The 18,075-nt window shown below is 40.6% G+C and overlaps 1 protein-coding gene across 2 annotated transcripts in view; it reads right to left on the reverse strand.

The window, feature by feature from the left end:
* Window positions 1–18,075, reverse strand: part of USP46 (ubiquitin specific peptidase 46) — a 73,973-nt gene that overhangs the window by 20,199 nt on the left and 35,699 nt on the right. For both annotated transcript variants that reach the window (XM_003898897.3, XM_003898898.4), the window contains exon 5: window positions 3,482–3,558. In XM_003898897.3, coding sequence (XP_003898946.1) covers window positions 3,482–3,558 — 77 coding nt within the window. The remainder of the gene's footprint in view (window positions 1–3,481; window positions 3,559–18,075) is intronic.

Below are 18,075 nucleotides of genomic sequence, written 5' to 3' on the forward strand. Positions count from 1 at the left end.
AATTTGAAAGACATGATTTAGGGTATCTGGTGGAAGAAATTTCTAAGTAGCAGAGTGTTCAAGATGTGTTCTCGCTGCTTCTAACTCTATGCTCGTTTGCATAAACAAAGATATGACCTGAAACTAGAACTTATATTTAAAAGGGAAGCAGAGTATAAAAGTTTGGAAAATTTGCAGCCCAACCATGTGGTAGAAAAGAACAATCCATTTTTAGGGAGGAATTCAAGGCTGCAGAAATTTGCATAAGTAAAGAAGAGCCAAATGTTAATAGCCAAGACAATGGGAAAATGCCTCCAGGAAATTTCAGAGACCTTTACAGCAGCCCCTCTCATCACAGGCTTGGAGGCCTAAGAGGTGTGAGAAACACACTCACCCATCCAAACCCAAAGAATGGACTTAGAGTCACAAAGAACAGTGGAAACAAGACTTTTAACGGTGGTCTTGCAAGATCGGATGTCTGGTAGGCAGGCACACCAGGGGCAAGTACAGCAGCTAATTTCAGTAGCTAATTTATCTCCTAGCACACAAGTCCCTCCCCCAGTTCCTCAATGGTTGAGTACTATGGGGTTACAATCTTCCCGGACATTGCCTAAGTTTCATTATTCCCTCATAAGGTCATACCCCAGTCCCCTTCCCTGCTTAAGTTTCAATTTCCCAATAACAAAACTTTCTTCCCTTTTATGTGCTGACCCCTCCTCTATATCCTGTTCACTTACAGTGACTTTCTAGGTGCCATGAGCTGTGCAGTTTGTCACAACCGCAGGCTGGCTGACAGTACTTAGATTTATTATGCCTTGAAAACAAAACATTTAAAATGTTTTCTCACAGAGGGAAAAATGGTTTCACGGGTCAGGCCTAGGGCCTCCACTGCACCATGCAGCCTTAGGACATGGCAGCCTACACCCCAGCCACTCCAGCTCCAGCTATGGCTAAAAGGCACCAAGGTACAGTTCGGGTTGTTGCTTCAGAGCATGCAAGCCCTAAGTCTTGGCAGCTTCCATGCGGTGTTGGGCCTGTGGGTGTGCAGAAAGCAAAAGCTAAAGTTTGGAAGCCTCCACCTAGATTTCAGAGAATGTATGGAAATGTCTGGCTGTCTAGACAGAAGTCTGCTGCAGGGGCGGAGCCCTCATGGAGAACCTCTACTAGGGCAGTGCAGAGGGGAAATATGGGGTTGAAGCCCCCACACAGAGTCCCCACTGGGGCACTGCCTAGTGGAGCTGTGAGAAAAGGGCCACTGCCCTTCAGACCCCAGAATGGTAGATCCACCAACAGCCCACCCTGTGCACCTGGAAAAGCTACAGGCACTCAATTCCCGCCTGTGAAAGCACCTGCAATGGCTCCTCCAAAGCCACAGGGGTGAAGCTGCTTGAGGCCTTGGGAGCCCACCCCTTGTGTCAGTGTGCCCCGGTGTGAGACATGGAGTCAAAGGAGATTATTCTGGCGCTTTAAGATTTAATGACTGCCCTGCTGGGTCTCAGACCTGCATGGGGCCTGTAGCCCCTTTGTTTAGGTCAATTTCTCCCTTTTGGAATGGGAGCACTTACTCGATGCCTGTACCTCCCATTGTATCTTGGAAGTAGCTAGCTCGTTTTTTATTTTACAGGCTCATAGGTAGAAGGAACTTGCTTTGTCTCTGATGAGACTTTGGCCTTAGACTTTTGAGTTAATGCTGGAATGAGTTAAGACTTTGGGGGACTGCTGGGAAGACATGATTGGTTTTGAAATGTGAGAAGGACATGAGATTTGGGAGGGAACAGGGGCAGAATAATATGGTTTGGCTCTGTGTCCCCACCCAAATTTCATATTGAATTGTAATCTCCAATGTTGGGGGAGGTATCTGGTAGGAAGTGACTGGATCATGAGGGCAGATTTCCCCCTTGCTGTTCTCAAGATAGTCAGTGAGTTCTCATGAGATCTGGGGGTTTAAAAGTGTGTAGCACTTCCCCCTTTGCTCTCTCTCTGTCCTGTGGCTGCTTCCCCTTCACTTCCACCATGATTGTAAGTTTCCTGAGACCTCCCTAGCCAGGCCTCCTATACAGCCTGCAGAACTGTGAGTCAATCAAACCTCTTTTCTCCATAAATTACCCAGTCTCAGGTATGTCTTTATAGCAGTCTGAGAATTGACTAATACAGAAACTCATGCTGTAAACAGAAACATTCAGAAGAAAAAAGAGGCCATCATGGCCTATAAAACTCTTTGCAAACAAAGAAATTACAAACTTGTCCTAGACACCTGGACACAAGCAGAAAAGCCAAACCGATGAGAAGCACTCAGGTAACTATCAGTGCCAGGGTGGGGAACTCTCAGAGCCCTGGGAAATGGGAACGCAATCAGCCCCCAGCTCACACAATACATTACACCCAGATGAACCAAGAAGCTCTTCCAAGCTGTTGTTGGTGCCTTTTCCCTGAAAGATGGCTTTCTAACTGCAACCACCACAGCCAAATCCCTTTAATCTATTCTTCTAAAAGGTTCCAAGTAACCTGAGCTCCTGAAATAAAGGTTCTGTCATCTGGCCCTTACTCATAAAAATTATGATACTATAACAATGTCTCTGACACCCTGCTGGAACACCCCAAGCCTTGGGGAGGCCCATGCTGACCACCTGGTCTACACAGGAACCTCCACTACCAGCCACTCTTCAGACTTGTTTTATTTCCTTCAAAGCAATGATCACTGTCTGTGCATTCCCACTAGAATGTAAGTGCTGTGAAAGCACAGGCCTTGTCAGGTTCACTCCTCTATCCCCAATGTCTACAACACAACCAGGCAAATTATAAGCACTCATGGCCTCTTGTTGAAAGGAAGAAAGGCAGAAGGGAGTGAGGGGCTCAAAGGGAATTACGTCTTTACAACAACTCTGAGCACATTTTCAATGCACAAGTCAATAAAAATGTCTACAGTAAACCTGGGCAAACATTACTGTTACACTCAGGGCTCCTTATCTTCTCTTCACCCTCATGAGAAAGAATTTCTTTCCATGGATGATCTCCATAGAATGCTTAAAAGATGGAGGAACAGGCAACTCCCTCATTAGTTCTCAGCCCAAAGTGCATAATATTTAAAATAATAAAATAGCTTATCTTACAAAAAGAGTAATCATAGGCATCTATAGCCTTTATTAACTTAATTGTATGAGAGAGAGAGACTGTGTATGTGTGTGTGTGTATGTGTGTGTGTGTGTGTGTGTAAGAAAGAGCAACACTGATTGATGAAGGCCAAAGCCTACATCTGCATTAAAGAGTAACATTTTATTTTTAAATTTAACAACCAATTACTTCTATTTTATGCTCTTTTTTCTCAGTGGGACTCTTCTCCAGACCACATAATCTCTCTTGGGAAAGGAGACATAGAAAATAATACGATCATATTGGTTTAAGAGGAGGGAAGATTATGTCCTGAAGAAATACAGGATTTTCTCTCCCACTTAGCTACAAGCCTGATCAAAAGCTCACACTGCCTCAGAGTTCATAAGGTTACCTTAGACAGTGGGTAATGGATGTATTCTGCTCCACATCAACAGAAAGGTCAAGAAAATCTTCATCTTTGCTACTAACCTGAAACAAAAACAGGAAAAAATACATTAGGCATGAAATATGTAGTAGATAACACTTTGAATATGTATAGGTAATCATTGACTGCAATAAAAACCATAACTGCAGTTAAAGTCCTGCATGGACATGTATACTCATTGGCACCCAATTACCACAAAAGCAACCCAATCTAGAGAAAATCCCAAATTCTCAATTTAACCTCATCCCTATCCCAGTTTTGACTCACAGCTTTTAATAGTTAAAACTCAACCAGATTTCTCTTCCTCTCCATTCATTTCTCCCATTGTTTCAAAGTAGGGAGTATTAAATATCCATATAGCCCAGATTGCAGAGTGATAAAAAATGGAAGTGGAAAAAGGACAAGAGACTTACAAAATCTATCACCCAGATGACCATCCCTTGTTGAGCTGTTTCCACTTTTTGCCAGTCCCTTGAAATCACTTCCTTTCTCCCTTGCCCCATCATTCAAACCGTGTAGTGGGCCAGGGAGCCTGACAGGCAATGGGCTGCAGAATCACACTGACCACACATAAAGCTGTTCTTTGGCCAGGAAGTGGTCATCACATGCAGAGCCCTGTGCTGTCCATGACAATGACCAGACCTGGGGCTGGCCTGGAGCCTGGGCTCACACAGGCCCGCCATACTGTGGGCAGTTCTCAGCGGAGCTGGTTCAGTGGCCCCAGCTGTCTCTCAGCCTTCAACAGCTCACCCCACACTAATTCTGGATCTCATATATCTCAAAGCTCACTGAGTAAGTGCTTACTTTCCACTAATTCACTGACAACGCTGGGGTTTTACTGCCTTGTTCCCGGAGTAGCAGGAACAGTTGGCAACAACCTTCAGGTGCTCAGTCAATTAGCAGCAAAATGAAAACAACATTCCTTTTAAAGTGTGACAATTACCCTATGACCCAAAATTCCAGAAGTTATCTGAAGAAATATTCAGAGATGTGGATGCTCTCTTTTATACTTTCAGAGGCACACACGGGAGCCAGGCGTGGTGGCTCACGCCTGCAATCACGGCACTTTGGGAGGCTGAGGCAGGTGGATCACTTGAGGTCAGGAGTTCAAGACCATCCTGGCCAACATGGTGAAACCCCGTCTCTACTAAAAATACAAAAAATTAGCCAGGCATGGTAGCACGTGCCTGTAATCCTAGCTATTTGGGAGGATGAGGCAGGAGAATTGCTTGAACCTGTGAGGCAGAGGTTGCAGTGAGCTGAAATTGCGCCACTGACTCCAGCTTGGGTGACAGAGTGAGACCCTGTCTCAAAAAAAAAAAAAAAAGTACACACGGGAATGGATACTGAGACACAAGAATGGGTATTGCCCAGATCTGTATCCTGTCTCTGCCACTTATAAAGTCGATAGCTTCAGGCTAGTTACTCAGCCTCTGTTTCCTCATCTGTAAAGTGGGGACAGCAAGAGTGTCTATCTCATAAAACTGTTGTAAGGAGGAAATAAGATAGTACGTGTGAAGTGCTTTAAAAAGTAAGGACTCAATAAATTAGGAAGCAGTAAAAAATTTTAAGTGGCCTAAAATGGTCAAAAAGTTGGGAATGGCTTTCTACATTGTGGTTATCATACGAAATGAAAAAGTAGGTTATACAACTATATATAATTTAATCCCAATTTTGTATTTAAAAAAAAAAGGCATCTTTATACTTACACACACGCATCCCCTCCCTTGGCATTCTCTACCATCCTGTTTTAATTTTTTAATGCCATTTATTTCTGCCATGGTAGAACGCATTAGTAGCCCCAAATCCTCACCATTGCCTCTATTGGTTTCTTTGTCATATGGCTTCACAGATACTCTCGTCAAGAGGTGATTATGTTTTGCCACCCTTGAGTCTGAGTGCGACCATGTGACTTGCCTTGGCCAGTGGGATGCTAGAAGGCAAGTTACCAGCAGAAGCCAGAACAAGCATTTGTGAAACTGCTCTCTTGCATCACCATAAGAAGGATAATCCCAGGCTAGCCTGCTGCTCCCAGAAAGAGGAGAGATCCATGGAGGAAAGCTGTCCTAACTAAGGCAATCCAGCCAAGCCCAATCTAGAGTAAAACCCCTAATGATCTTGCAGACATGTGAGTGGGCTAGCTGAACTACAAATACACAAGTTCAGCCGAGTCCAGCCTAGACCAGTCGACCACAAGCCAACCCACCATTGCATGAGTTATAATAATAAATGATAGTTTAAGGCTCAGAGTTTTGGGGTGGTTTGTGACAAAGCAATAGATTACTGATACAACTACTTATCCTTTTATATGTTTTACTTTTATATGTTTACTGTCCATCTCCCCCTCACTAAAATGAAAGTTCAAAAGACTGGCTTCCATAGTAACTAAGATCGTAGCACACCAATACTCTCCAGAAAACTAGAAACTATAAACTCACATAACCAAAAACTAAAAGCAGCTACCTGAAGGCACTGGAGAGTGAACACAAGCAAGCACATGAGGAGTCCACACTTGGAGAAGGATAGCCGTACACAACAAGTTCATGGTTTCATGGCCTTTAGCTGGGGGTGCTGAGGGGGAAACGCAGTCTTCCCGGTCTGCAAGCCGGAAGACTAAATCTGGGAAACCATGCCCACTGGAAAAAAAGGAAAGAGGGTATCTCCAACCCTGCCCACATGTGGCTGGCCCCTGATCCACCCATGCATGGAATACACACAAAGCAACTTGGCTATTAACAAAATGGCTGCCACCCAAAATTCAAGCTGTCACCCAAGAAACATAGTGAATAGTTTGGATCCAACCAAGATAAGTGTCTGTTAAACCTAAAGAAACTCAATATGCATTAAAGAAAACTAACAGAATCTGGCTGGGCGTAGTGACTCACACCTGTAATCCCAGCACTTTGGGAGGTGGAGGCAGGTGGATCACTAGGTCAGGAGTTCGAGGCCAGCCTGGCCAAGACAGTGAAACCCCGTCTCTACTAAAAATACAAAAATTAGCTGGGCATGGTGACAGGCACCTGTAATCCTAGCTACTTGGGAGGCTGAGGCAAGGGAATCGCTTGAACCCGGGAGGTGGAGGTTGCAGTGAGCTGAGATCTTACCACTGCACTCTAGCCTGGGCGACAGAGCAAGACTCCATCTCAAAAAAAAAAAAAAGAAATCTAACAGATCCAGTGTCTCTGCCATTTAACATTCTCAATGTTCTGAATAAGATCCAAAGTTGACAATATGTGACAAATGACTTACCTAAGACATTCTTAAAAGAAAAAAAACTGAGACCAATCCTGGGATGACCCAGATGTTGGAATTAGCAGATAAGGATTTTAAAGAGGCCATTATAACTATCATCAATAAAATAAAATATACTCGCAATGGATCAAAAAACGTGAAACTCCAGTAGAGAAATAGAAACAATAAAAAAGAATCAAATAGAAATTCCGGAACTGAAAAACGCAATACATTGAATGAATTTAACAGCAAAGTGGAGGTGACAGAGGAAAAAACAAGTGAATGTGAAGACAGATCAATGGAAATCACCCAATGAGGACTAAAGAAAAAAGACTGAAGTAAAAATTAACAGATACTTAGGAATCTTTTAGCCAATACTGTACATATAATCAGAGTCCTAAAGGGGAGAAAAGGGAGAACAGGGCAGTAGAACTGAGAAAATAAAGGCTGAATATTTCCCAAATTTGGTGAAAGACATCCATTAATAGACTCAAGACATTCAACCAACACCAAGCAGGATAAATACAAAGAAGGTCAGCCAAGGTGCCTCACAGGCAAACTGTTGAAAACCAGAAATAAAAGGCAAATCTGAAACATCTAGACCAAAAAAAAAAAAAAAGATAAGAGGATGGTTCAATTGGCAGCTAACCTCTCATCAGAAACTATGGAGGCCAGAAGACAGTGAAACATCTTTCATGTGCTGAAAGAAAAAAGTGATCAGCCTGGATTTCTTATGTGCCATAAACAGATCATTCAAGAATGAAGGCAAAATGAAGAGAATTCATTGATATAACAGACCTGCATCACAAGGAAGGTGAAAGGAAATTCTTTAAGCCAAAGAGAAATGACACCAGTTTGAAATCCAGATCCTTGAGTATAAAATGCATCAATAATGATAAATATTTGTGCAAATAAAAAAGACTTTTTCTCGTTTAATTTTTGTGTAATATTCACACCTCTTTAAAGGAAAACGCATAACACTGTCCTGTGGGATTTATATTCTACATAAATGTAATACATATAACAACTACAGCATAAAGAACAAGGTAGAGTGGGAGCAGAGGGAATATACACCTATATATTTATATGCTTTCTAGATTTCAGGTGAAATAGTATCATTATCTGTAAGGATACTGTGAAAAGTGAAGAATGTCTATTGTAATCTCTAGCAAAATCACTAAAAATACACACAGGCATGCGAAAATATACTCAGAAAAGATCAAGAGGAAAATTAAAAAGAAAATACAGAAGAGGAAGAGAAGAACAGAAAATAGAGGAAATAATAGAAAACAAAATCCAACTATACCAGTAATTACCATAAACATTAATGGACTAATAATTACAAATAAGAGACAAATATTGAATGAAGGATTTTTTTTAAGACAATACCAATTTGTATGCCATCCACAAGAGCTAAACTTTATATATAAAGACACAGATTGAAAGTAAATGGTTGGAAAATGACATACTATGCAAAGAGTTAGCATAAGTTTGTAGAGGGCTAATATCAAATAAAATAGATTTTAAGATAAAGTTATTAAGAGAAATAAAAGAGGACATTTCCTAATGATAAGAATATCAACTTATCAGAAAAACACAACAATCGAATATGGAGAGTCCCCACCACAGAGTCTCAAAAACACGTGAAGCTGGAACACTGTTTCACCAGTAAAAGGGAATAAACTCCTGATACATGCCACAACACCACTGAATCTCAAAAATGTTATGTAAGTGAAGGAAGTCATACATAAAAGACCACATATTGTATGATTCCATTTACATGAAACATCCAGAAAAGGCACAACTCTAAAGACAAAAAGTAGACTAGTAGTGACCTCAAACGGAACAGGAATTAACTGCCAGATATGAGGGATCTTACTGGTGTGATGAAAATTTTCTAAAACTAGGTTATAGTACTGGTTATACAACTCAGCAAATTACTTAAAGGAAAAAAAATCACTAACTAGATAGGTTTTATGGCATGTAAATTATACCTCACCAAAGTTGTTTTTAAAAAGTCAAAAAATTCATAAAACAAAAATTGACAGAATTAAAAGGAGAAATAGGACAATCCCACAAAAATATTTTAATGCTCCTTTCTCAGCAACTGACAGAAAAGCTAGCAGGAAAGTCAACAAAGACATAAAGGATCTGAATAACTTTATCAACCAACATATCTAACGATTATAGAATGCTACACCCAACAACTGCCAAATATTCTTTTCAACTCAGTAGTTCTCAACAGGGGAAATTTGGCTTCCAGTAGACATCTGACAATGTCCGGAAACATTTTTCAATGTTGTATCTTGGGAGATGCTACTGACATTTAGCAGGTAGAAGCCAGAGATGCTGCTTAATATCCTATAATGCACAGGGCTATCCCCAACAACAAAGAATTATCTGATCCAAAAATGTCAATAGTTCTTTTTTTTTTTTTTTTTTTTGAGACGGAGTCTCGCGCTGTCGCCCAGGCTGGAGTGCAGTGGCCGGATCTCAGCTCACTGCAAGCTCCGCCTCCCGGGTTCCCGCCATTCTCCTGCCTCAGCCTCCCGAGTAGCTGGGACTACAGGCGCCCACAACCGCACCCGGCTAATTTTTTGTATTTTTAGTAGAGACGAGGTTTCACCGTGGTCTCGATCTCCTGCCCTTGTGATCCGCCCGCCTCGGCCTCCCAAAGTGCTGGGATTACAGGCGTGAGCCACCGCGCCCGGCCAAAATGTCAATAGTTCTAACACTAAGAGATCCTGTTTTCTTTTTCTTTCTTTTTTTTTTTTTTTTTTTTTTTGAGACAGAGTCTCACTTTGTCACCCAGGCTGGAGTGCAGTGGCGTAATCTTGGCTCACTGCAACCTCCGCCTCCCGAGTTCAAGTGATTTTTGTGCCTCAGCCTCCCAAGTAGCTGGAATTACAGGCGTGCGCCATGACACCCGTCTAATTTTTGTATTTTTAGTAGAGACAGGTTTCACCACGTTGGCTAGGCTGGTCTCAAACTCCCAACCTCAGGTGTTCCGCCCACCTCAGCCTCCCAAAGTGCTGGGATTATAGGCGTGAGCCACCACGCCTGGCTGAGAGATCCTGTTTTCAAGGGCAGATGGTACATTTACCAGGACAGACCATGTGGAAGGACACAAGACATAGCTCAATAAATTTAAAACTGAAATCATACAGAATACATTCCCTAACCACAACAAAATTGGAAATAAATACCGTTAGGATATATAAGAAAATCCCAAATATTTGGAAATTAAACAGCGTACTTCTAATTAGTGTACGGATCAAATAAAAAAGACCACAGGAGAAATTAGAAAATATTTTCAACTAATGCCAAAGAAAACATACCATCAAAATTTGTAGCACGCAGCTAAACCAGTGCTTACAGGGAAATTTATAGCTTTATATTTGTATGTTAGTAAACAAAAGAAAAGGGACCATTTTTCTACTTTAACTGCTATACCCTTAGTACCTAAAATAATTCCCAGCATTTAACAGGAAATAAATATTTACTAAATAAATAATAACTGAACAGAAGACTGAACAAATGGAAAGATATCTAAATGACAACAGTGGCATCTGAGTGGCAGAATTATGAGTTTTTATTAATTTCTGTTTCTAATTTTTAAAAATAATCCACAGTATTTTCCTTAATTGGCAGAACATTTTTCGTAACCTAAATGGCCCTTCTCTGAAATAAGAAGATTATAGCCAACTGAAACCATAAATAAATTAGATAGCTAGGATCTCATTCTACCTAAGCTCTTAAACGAAGAAGGGAATAAAAACAAAAACATTTTGTCCTGTTGGATGCAAATCTTTTTCTGAACTTAATGGTTTTGGAGAGAGGGAGAAATGGAACAAATGTAATTCATTAACTGAAAAAAAGTTTCTCTCAATTCCAAATGCAAACTGCTACTGGAATGAGAGTGTGTGAAAGTGCTGCGCAGAGGAATCACCCCTGCGGGGCCATCAAAACATGGAGCTAAACCTTTCCGTTTGGATTTTTCTCTCTCCTTGCCCTAGATTGACACAGTCAAAAGCAATTAATGATCAAATAATGTGGGTTTTTTCTGGGGGGGCGGGGGGGGGCGGAGGAAGGGTGTTGGTTTGCGGGTTCTGTGGGTTTTTTGTTGTTGTTGTTGGGTTTTTTTGCTTCTCTCTCTTCCAAGAAAGCTGCCAGAAAAGAAAACCATTTTCTTCCCACACACAAGGATCTCATTCTGGTCTAACTGAAAATACAGCTTGTCTCCAAGGAAACATCTATCACTAAGAGACTCCAATACTCTTAGCAAGTGCAAGCTATATCTTATTCTCCTTCCTTCTCTCTCAATTTTGAGCATGGCAGTCTCTCAAAAACTCTTAGTTTAAAAGCATATAAGAGACCTCTCACTTAATATTCTTTTTAAAGTAATTAATTGCAAATCAATTAATAAAATTGATTACATATAGGGTATACATATAAATCACGAGCTTTGCTAAGTTCTTAAGAAATTAAAATCATATTCAGGCCAGGCGCAGAAGTAGCTCATGCCTATAATCCCAGTGCTTTGGAGGGCTACAGTGGGAGAATCACTTAAGGCCAGGAGTTCAAGACCAGCCTGGGCAACATAGTGAGGCCCAGACTACAAAAACGCCTGTAATCCCAGCACTTTGGGAGGCCACGGCGGGCAGATCACCTGAGGTCGGGAGTTTAAGACCAGTCTGGCCAACATGGTGAAACCCCGTCTCTACTAAAAAATACAAAAATTAACCAGGCGTGGTGGCAGGCACCTATAATTCCAGCTATTCGGGAGGCTGACGCAGCAGAAGTGCTTGAACCCGGGAAGGGGAGGTTGCAGTGAGCCAAGATCACGTCACTACACTCCAGCCTGGGTGACAGAGTGAGACTCCATCTCAAAAAAAAATCTTATTGATCACCACCACTGTATTCCAGCCTGGGCAACAGAGGGAGACCCTAACTCTAAATAAATAAATAAAGTCAGCTTCTAAATCCCCATATTCTTTTCTTGGGCTTAGTAGAAAAGGTGATGAGGTGGCAGTTCTGCGCTGTTCAATCATGAGCCGAAACTGTGCTGGCTTTAAAAGGTACCCAGTGGTGGGCTTGAGAAAAGTGCAACTACAGCCAATTTGAATGAATCTCTGGGACTCAGAATCTCCACTGACTATCACACCTCCCTCCATTACCCAGCCCTACTCCTATCTGCAAAAGCCTCAGAAGCTCTACTAATCAATTTGAACCTCTGCAAACAAAGCAATGAGGAGCTGTAAAATTGGTACTTAATAAAGCAGTTCTTAAAACAACCTTTTGGCTCCAGTAGCAGATACAAATGTGTTAAAGCCACTGAGAAGCATGGGAAAACCAGAGATTTGTAGAGCAAAAGCTCAGCTTAAATGGAAAGAGGGAAAATCAAAATAAACAGTGGCAAAATTAAGCTCCAACTGGGCTAACAAATCTTATGAACCAAACAAAAGAATAACCAAGGGAACATGCAAGGCTACAGTGGAATATCCCCAAGCCCCAATTCTGAAGTGCCTTTATCAAGGTTATCCAGAAAAGTCAGCAATGAATTACCCCTTAAAATAGTCTCTCCAAGTCTATTGCAGAATGAAACTGTGTCTCCACAAATCCCTCAGTTGACATTTGCACTGCAAGCATAAGCAACATTTACAAAGGGTGAGACCCAGGAAAAAAAAAGAAAAAGAAAATCATTGTTTTCTGAAAGCACGAAGGCTGGCAAAAAGGTTTTCCACAATTGAAGGAACTAGCAGCTGAGGCAGCGACAATGGCAAGGTACCCCCAGGGGCTAATTTGCTGCTCAGGATCTAGTGCCATTTAATCCCACAGTTAGACTTCACAAACATGGGTCTTGGCAATTCTGACTGAAGCACCATCTAAAGGCTGTCTGCCCTAGGCAAAGGATGTTACTGAAAAGAGGCACCCTGTTTCTCATCCAGGTAAAGGAAATCTTTCCCATTGGGTCTTCTTGCACACCAAGTACTCAACATTTTATAGTAACAGAAAAAGCCTGCAGGCTATGTGTTTTCTTAGAAAGTACAGGGCTTTCTAACAATTAGAGCTTTCTAAAAATGGAATGCAACGCCTTGGGAGATTGATTCCCTGCCTCTGGACTGGGTCCATCAGATGCTGTTGACCAACTGGCTAGGATATCATAGAAGGGACTCAGCACTGGCAGAAAAAAAAAGATTAAATGACTGCTAGGATCCCATCCAGTTGAAGGAGCTAAGAAAATGGAGGTGATAATCCAAGTAACTCCAGAGAAAAAACACTCTTGCCTGAAATCATCTTATCATTTCAGGAGAAAGAAAAGTAGGTTTTACAGATTGCCCCATTTTCCAGAAAGACATACCGGCACACTCGCATCTACTTCTACAAAACAAGTATAAACCGTTGGAATCCATTATAACAAATACTACAGTATCATCCAAAAATTTCGAAGGCATTTTTGGGCACAGGTTTCCCACTCGTGATAACCCTCCAGGAGATAACAAGCTAGGTAAAAGCTTTTGCAATATAAATACTTGACAATGCAATATTTGCATTTATTGGGATCAGCTGACCTTTTCATAAGGGAAAAAAAAAAAAACTACACATGTGTCTGAGTCCATCTTCTGAGTCGTCCTGAAAATCCACACTGAGTAAAGATGGATTTAGCAACAGTGTTACTGTAGAGTCTGGTACAGGTTCTCTGGCTACAAATGTAGGAACTGAAGCCCCCTTGTTCTGGTTCCCATATCATAAACTCATGCAGTACTCTGTTCTTCTTCACGGCATCTTGCAATTATAATTACTTAACTAATTACTCATTTTGTCATTAAAGACTGTGTCCATGCTGGAAGTTTCAGAAAGGCAGGGCTCTCACTGTACCCTCAAGTGCCTCAGGCTTTTACATAGCAAATGTGGAAAAAAAGAAAAAAGAAAAAACCCACATATTTACTGAATAAAAGAATACTGTACAAAGCCACTAGATTAGCAAAAGTGAAGATATCTGAGAAGAGCAGGGATAGATGATGTAGAGAAATGAAAGCACTCACTCATATACTGAGTGTGTAAAGTGGTATAACCATTTTGGGAATTTGACACTTTCTAATGATGTTAATGAAAAGCATACAATATGACCTAACACATTTACTTGATGTGCATATCCTAAAGAAACTGGGTTCATGTGCACTACAGTATATGTATTAAAATGTTCATAGCTGCATTGTTCATATTGCCCCAAACGGGCAACAGCCAAATACCCATCAACAGTAAAATGAATTAGTAAACTGTGGCATATTCATGCAATAGAATACCATACAGCAATAAAAATGAATAAACTAAAGCATCATGCAACAACACAAATGAATCTTACAAGGGACACTGAGCAAAAGGCAAAACACAAATGATACATATTTATGATATGTATCAAAATGTCAAAAACAAGCCAAACTGAACTATATATTTCAGATATGCAAAAATAGGTCATCAGTTCTATCAAACATTCAAAGAGATAAAAACTCAAGCCTGTAATCCCAGCACTTTGGGAGGCCGAGACGGGCGGATCACGAGGTTAGGAGATCGAGACCATCCTGGCTAACACGGTGAAACCCCGTCTCTACTAAAAAATACAAAAAATGAGCCGGGCGAGGTGGCGGGCGCCTGTAGTCCCAGCTACTCGGGAGGCTGAGGCAGGAGAATGGCGTGAACCCGGGGGGCGGAGCTTGCAGTGAGCTGAGATCCGGCCACTGCACTCCAGCCCGGGCGACAGAGCGAGACTCCGTCTCAAAAAAAAAAAAAAAAAAAAAAAAAAAAAAAAAAAAAAAGAGATAAAAACTTATAGAAGCTCTTCCAAAGAAAAGAGAGAACCAATTTCACAAGAATGTTGATAGCAAAACCAGACAAGTACAGTAGAGAAAGGAAAAGTTCAAGCCAATCTCACTAATAAACATAGTGGCAAAAAATCCTAAAAATTTTAGATCTCACAATCCAACCATGTATATAAAAGATAAAGCCCCAATTCAGTTTCTCACAAAAATACAAAGTGGGGTCAACATTAGAAACTCTATTAATGTGGCCACACGCTGTGGCTCATGTATGTAATCCCAGCACTTTGTGAGGCTGAGGTGGGCAGATCACCTGAGGTCAGGTGTTCAAGACCAGCCTGACCAACATGGTAAAACCTCTTCTCTACTAAAAATACAAAAATTAGCTGGGTGTGGTGGCACGCACCTGTAATCCTGGCTACTCCAGAGGCTGAGACAGGAGAATTGCTTGAACCTGGGAGGCAGAGGTTGCAGTGAGCCAAGACCGTGCCACTACACTCCAGCCTGTGTGACAGAGGAAGACTCTGTCTCACACACATACAAAACAAAACAAAACAAAACAAAACCAAAACTCTACTAATGTAACTAACTTACCACCACTTTAGAAACATTTGGCACTACCTAGGAAATCTGAAGATGCACATGCCCTATGGCCAGCAATTCTGCTCCCAAAAGGATATCCCAGAGAGAATTTTGCCCATGTGGGCCAGCAGATAGTTTGTAGCAGCACTGCCTACAAGCCAAAACTAGACACACCATATAGAAGAATAGAAAACAAACTGCAGTATATTCCTACAATGGTATACTATAAAATAACAATGAATGAACCATGCAACAAAGAAATGGCCAATTCTCAAAAATATTAATATAATCTTTAATGATAATAGCAAGTTTAGAAGAATACATGTATATGATTTCATCTATATAAAAGCCATAAACATGCAGAACTAAGTAAATGTCTAGAAATACACATGCATATGTATGTAAAACTACAAAGAAAAGATAGCATTGACACACAAAATGGAAGACAGTGGTTATTTCCTGGGCAAAGGATGAGATTGAGAGGAAAATTAAATTGCAAAGAAGTACACAGAGGGTTTCAAAGTTATTGCTAATGTTTCATTTTTTATAGGTGCATATGCCTATGGATTTTTTTAACTATTCTTTAAAATGTATATGTAGCCTATATATAAACATACACTATACACACATACACTTCTTTATAAACATGATGTATTTCCTAATTTAAAAAATAATTTCAATACTTACCAGTCTAGACCAGGCTTTACTATGAATCATTCCTCAATTCTAGCTCATGAAATAAATCAAAATATTTTCCCATAACATATAGTTTTCTTCTTCAAGAAACATGACATTTTCATTTATTTATTCACTCAACTATTTATTGAGTAATTATTATATGTCAACTACTCCTTGGGCACCAGAGAGAGAAACAAAACTGGCACTATCCCTGTCCTCATCAATCTTACAGTTTAGATGCTGCATACAAAATACATATAGATAAATACATAAATACAACAAAATGCTATCACAGAAAAGTAGACTATTGTAAGATTATACAAGGTGACTTCATTAAGTTGGAAATTCAGAGTAGGCCTCTCTTGGGATTTAACACAAGTTGAAACCTGAAGAGGTTTTAGTCAAGCAATAGGGGCAGGTGGTGTGCATTCCAGACAGAAAGTGGCATGTGCAAAGGACCTGAAGCAGGAAGGGGTTTAAAACGCTTGAGAAGCTACACTAAAGCTAGAGTAAGAAACAGAATAGCAAAGATGACCCTGTAGAGACAGACAGAGCCAGATTATGTAAGAATTTGTAGGCAGTGGTATTTTCAGTGAGACTGCAGGCCACTACTATACTTTAGGTAGGAGAGTAACATGGAGGAAGGCCAGAGGAAAAAACAGAGAATCCAGTAGGAGTTACTACAGTAGTTTAGTTGAGACTGCCAGCCAAGAGTTGATGGGTGCCTGAGCCAGGATGGTAGCAGGGAGGAAGAAAAGTATATTAAGGGAGATACAGCAGACAGGGAGTGGCAACAGAATAGATGTAAGAGGTGAGGTAAGGATGGCGTGAAGGAGTACACCCTTATTAAATGACAAATATTGAAAATCTGTCAATTGTCATATTTACAATATAGCCCTAGTTTTGATGTTTAAAAGTATACAAAATTATTCTGAAAATAAGCTATCAAAAGGAATAAAAAAACTATAATGGATTAAAACACACGAAATATATTAAAATTCATGAATTCATCACAAAATGGTAATACAAAAGACAGAGAGGGAGATAAAGTATATTAAAGGCTCTAACATTGTTGGAAAAGTGGGAAAAAAAAATGAAAGAGGTCAAGGATGCATGTTGTAATCGCTAGAGTAACCTCTAAATGAATTTGGAAATGTAATACATTAAATGCCAAAAAATGAAAAATATTTCATTGACCCAAAAGAAGAGAGAAAAATGAATATAAAATAGATCAATTAAATAAAAACAAAGAGTAGGGGCCAGGTGCGGTGGCTCACGCCTGTAATCCCAGCACTTTGGGAGGCCAAGGCAGGCAGATTACCTGAGGTCAGGAGTTCAAAACCAGCCTGGCCAACATGGTGAAATCCCGTCTCTACTAAAAATACAAGAGTTAGCCGGGCATGGTGGCAGGCACCTGTAATCCCAGCTACTCAGGAGGCTTAGGTAGGAGAATCACTTGAACCCGGGAGGCAGAGGTTGGAGTGAGCTGAGATCAAGCCACTGTACTCCAGCCTGGGCGATAGAGCGAGACTGTCTCAAAAAAAATTTTTTTAATAAAATAAAAATAAAAACAAAGAGTAGAGTGGTAGAAACATACTGCCATTTTACCATACATGTTAAAGTACACCACAAGGATGTTTCCAGAATGTGGGAAATGCTATAGGACAAACACTCTGATTTCTTCAAAAAACAAATTGCAAGGAAAAAAGGGTGGGCGGGGGGAGGTTGCAGGTGAGGATCAGGATTGGCCAAAGTGTTAACAATCACTGATCCTGAATGATACACACATGGGAAACACCACACTACTGCCTCTACTTTTGTATTCATTTGAACTTTACTGGAATATAAAGTAGAAAGGGAGAGAGAGAAAATGGGAGGGAGGGAAGAAGAGAGAGAGACAGAGATGGTGGCAGGGAGGGAAGATCTCTGGATACTTATTGGCATATTTATGTGCAGAAAATGTTTTGGCAGGATATATTTTTAAATGTTCAAGTGGTTATATCTGGGCTAATGTGATCACAATTTTTAGAATGTTACAAATTCATCATCTCTAGGTGGGAAGATGACTGGTAACTTTTAGTCTCTTCTTGTTTAGCTATGTTTTCTAATTGCTTCTACAACGGGTAAAACAGAATGCTTGACTCAAAAATTGTTTAAAAGGGTGGAAGAAAGACTGCCAAAACCCAAAAAGCTTCTCCCAACATAGATGTTGATGTGTAAATCTACATTTCTTAAATATTTCTGGGTTACAGC

This window comes from Papio anubis, chromosome 3 (genome assembly GCF_008728515.1).
Source record: "Papio anubis isolate 15944 chromosome 3, Panubis1.0, whole genome shotgun sequence".
Classification (NCBI taxonomy): Eukaryota; Metazoa; Chordata; class Mammalia; order Primates; family Cercopithecidae; genus Papio; species Papio anubis.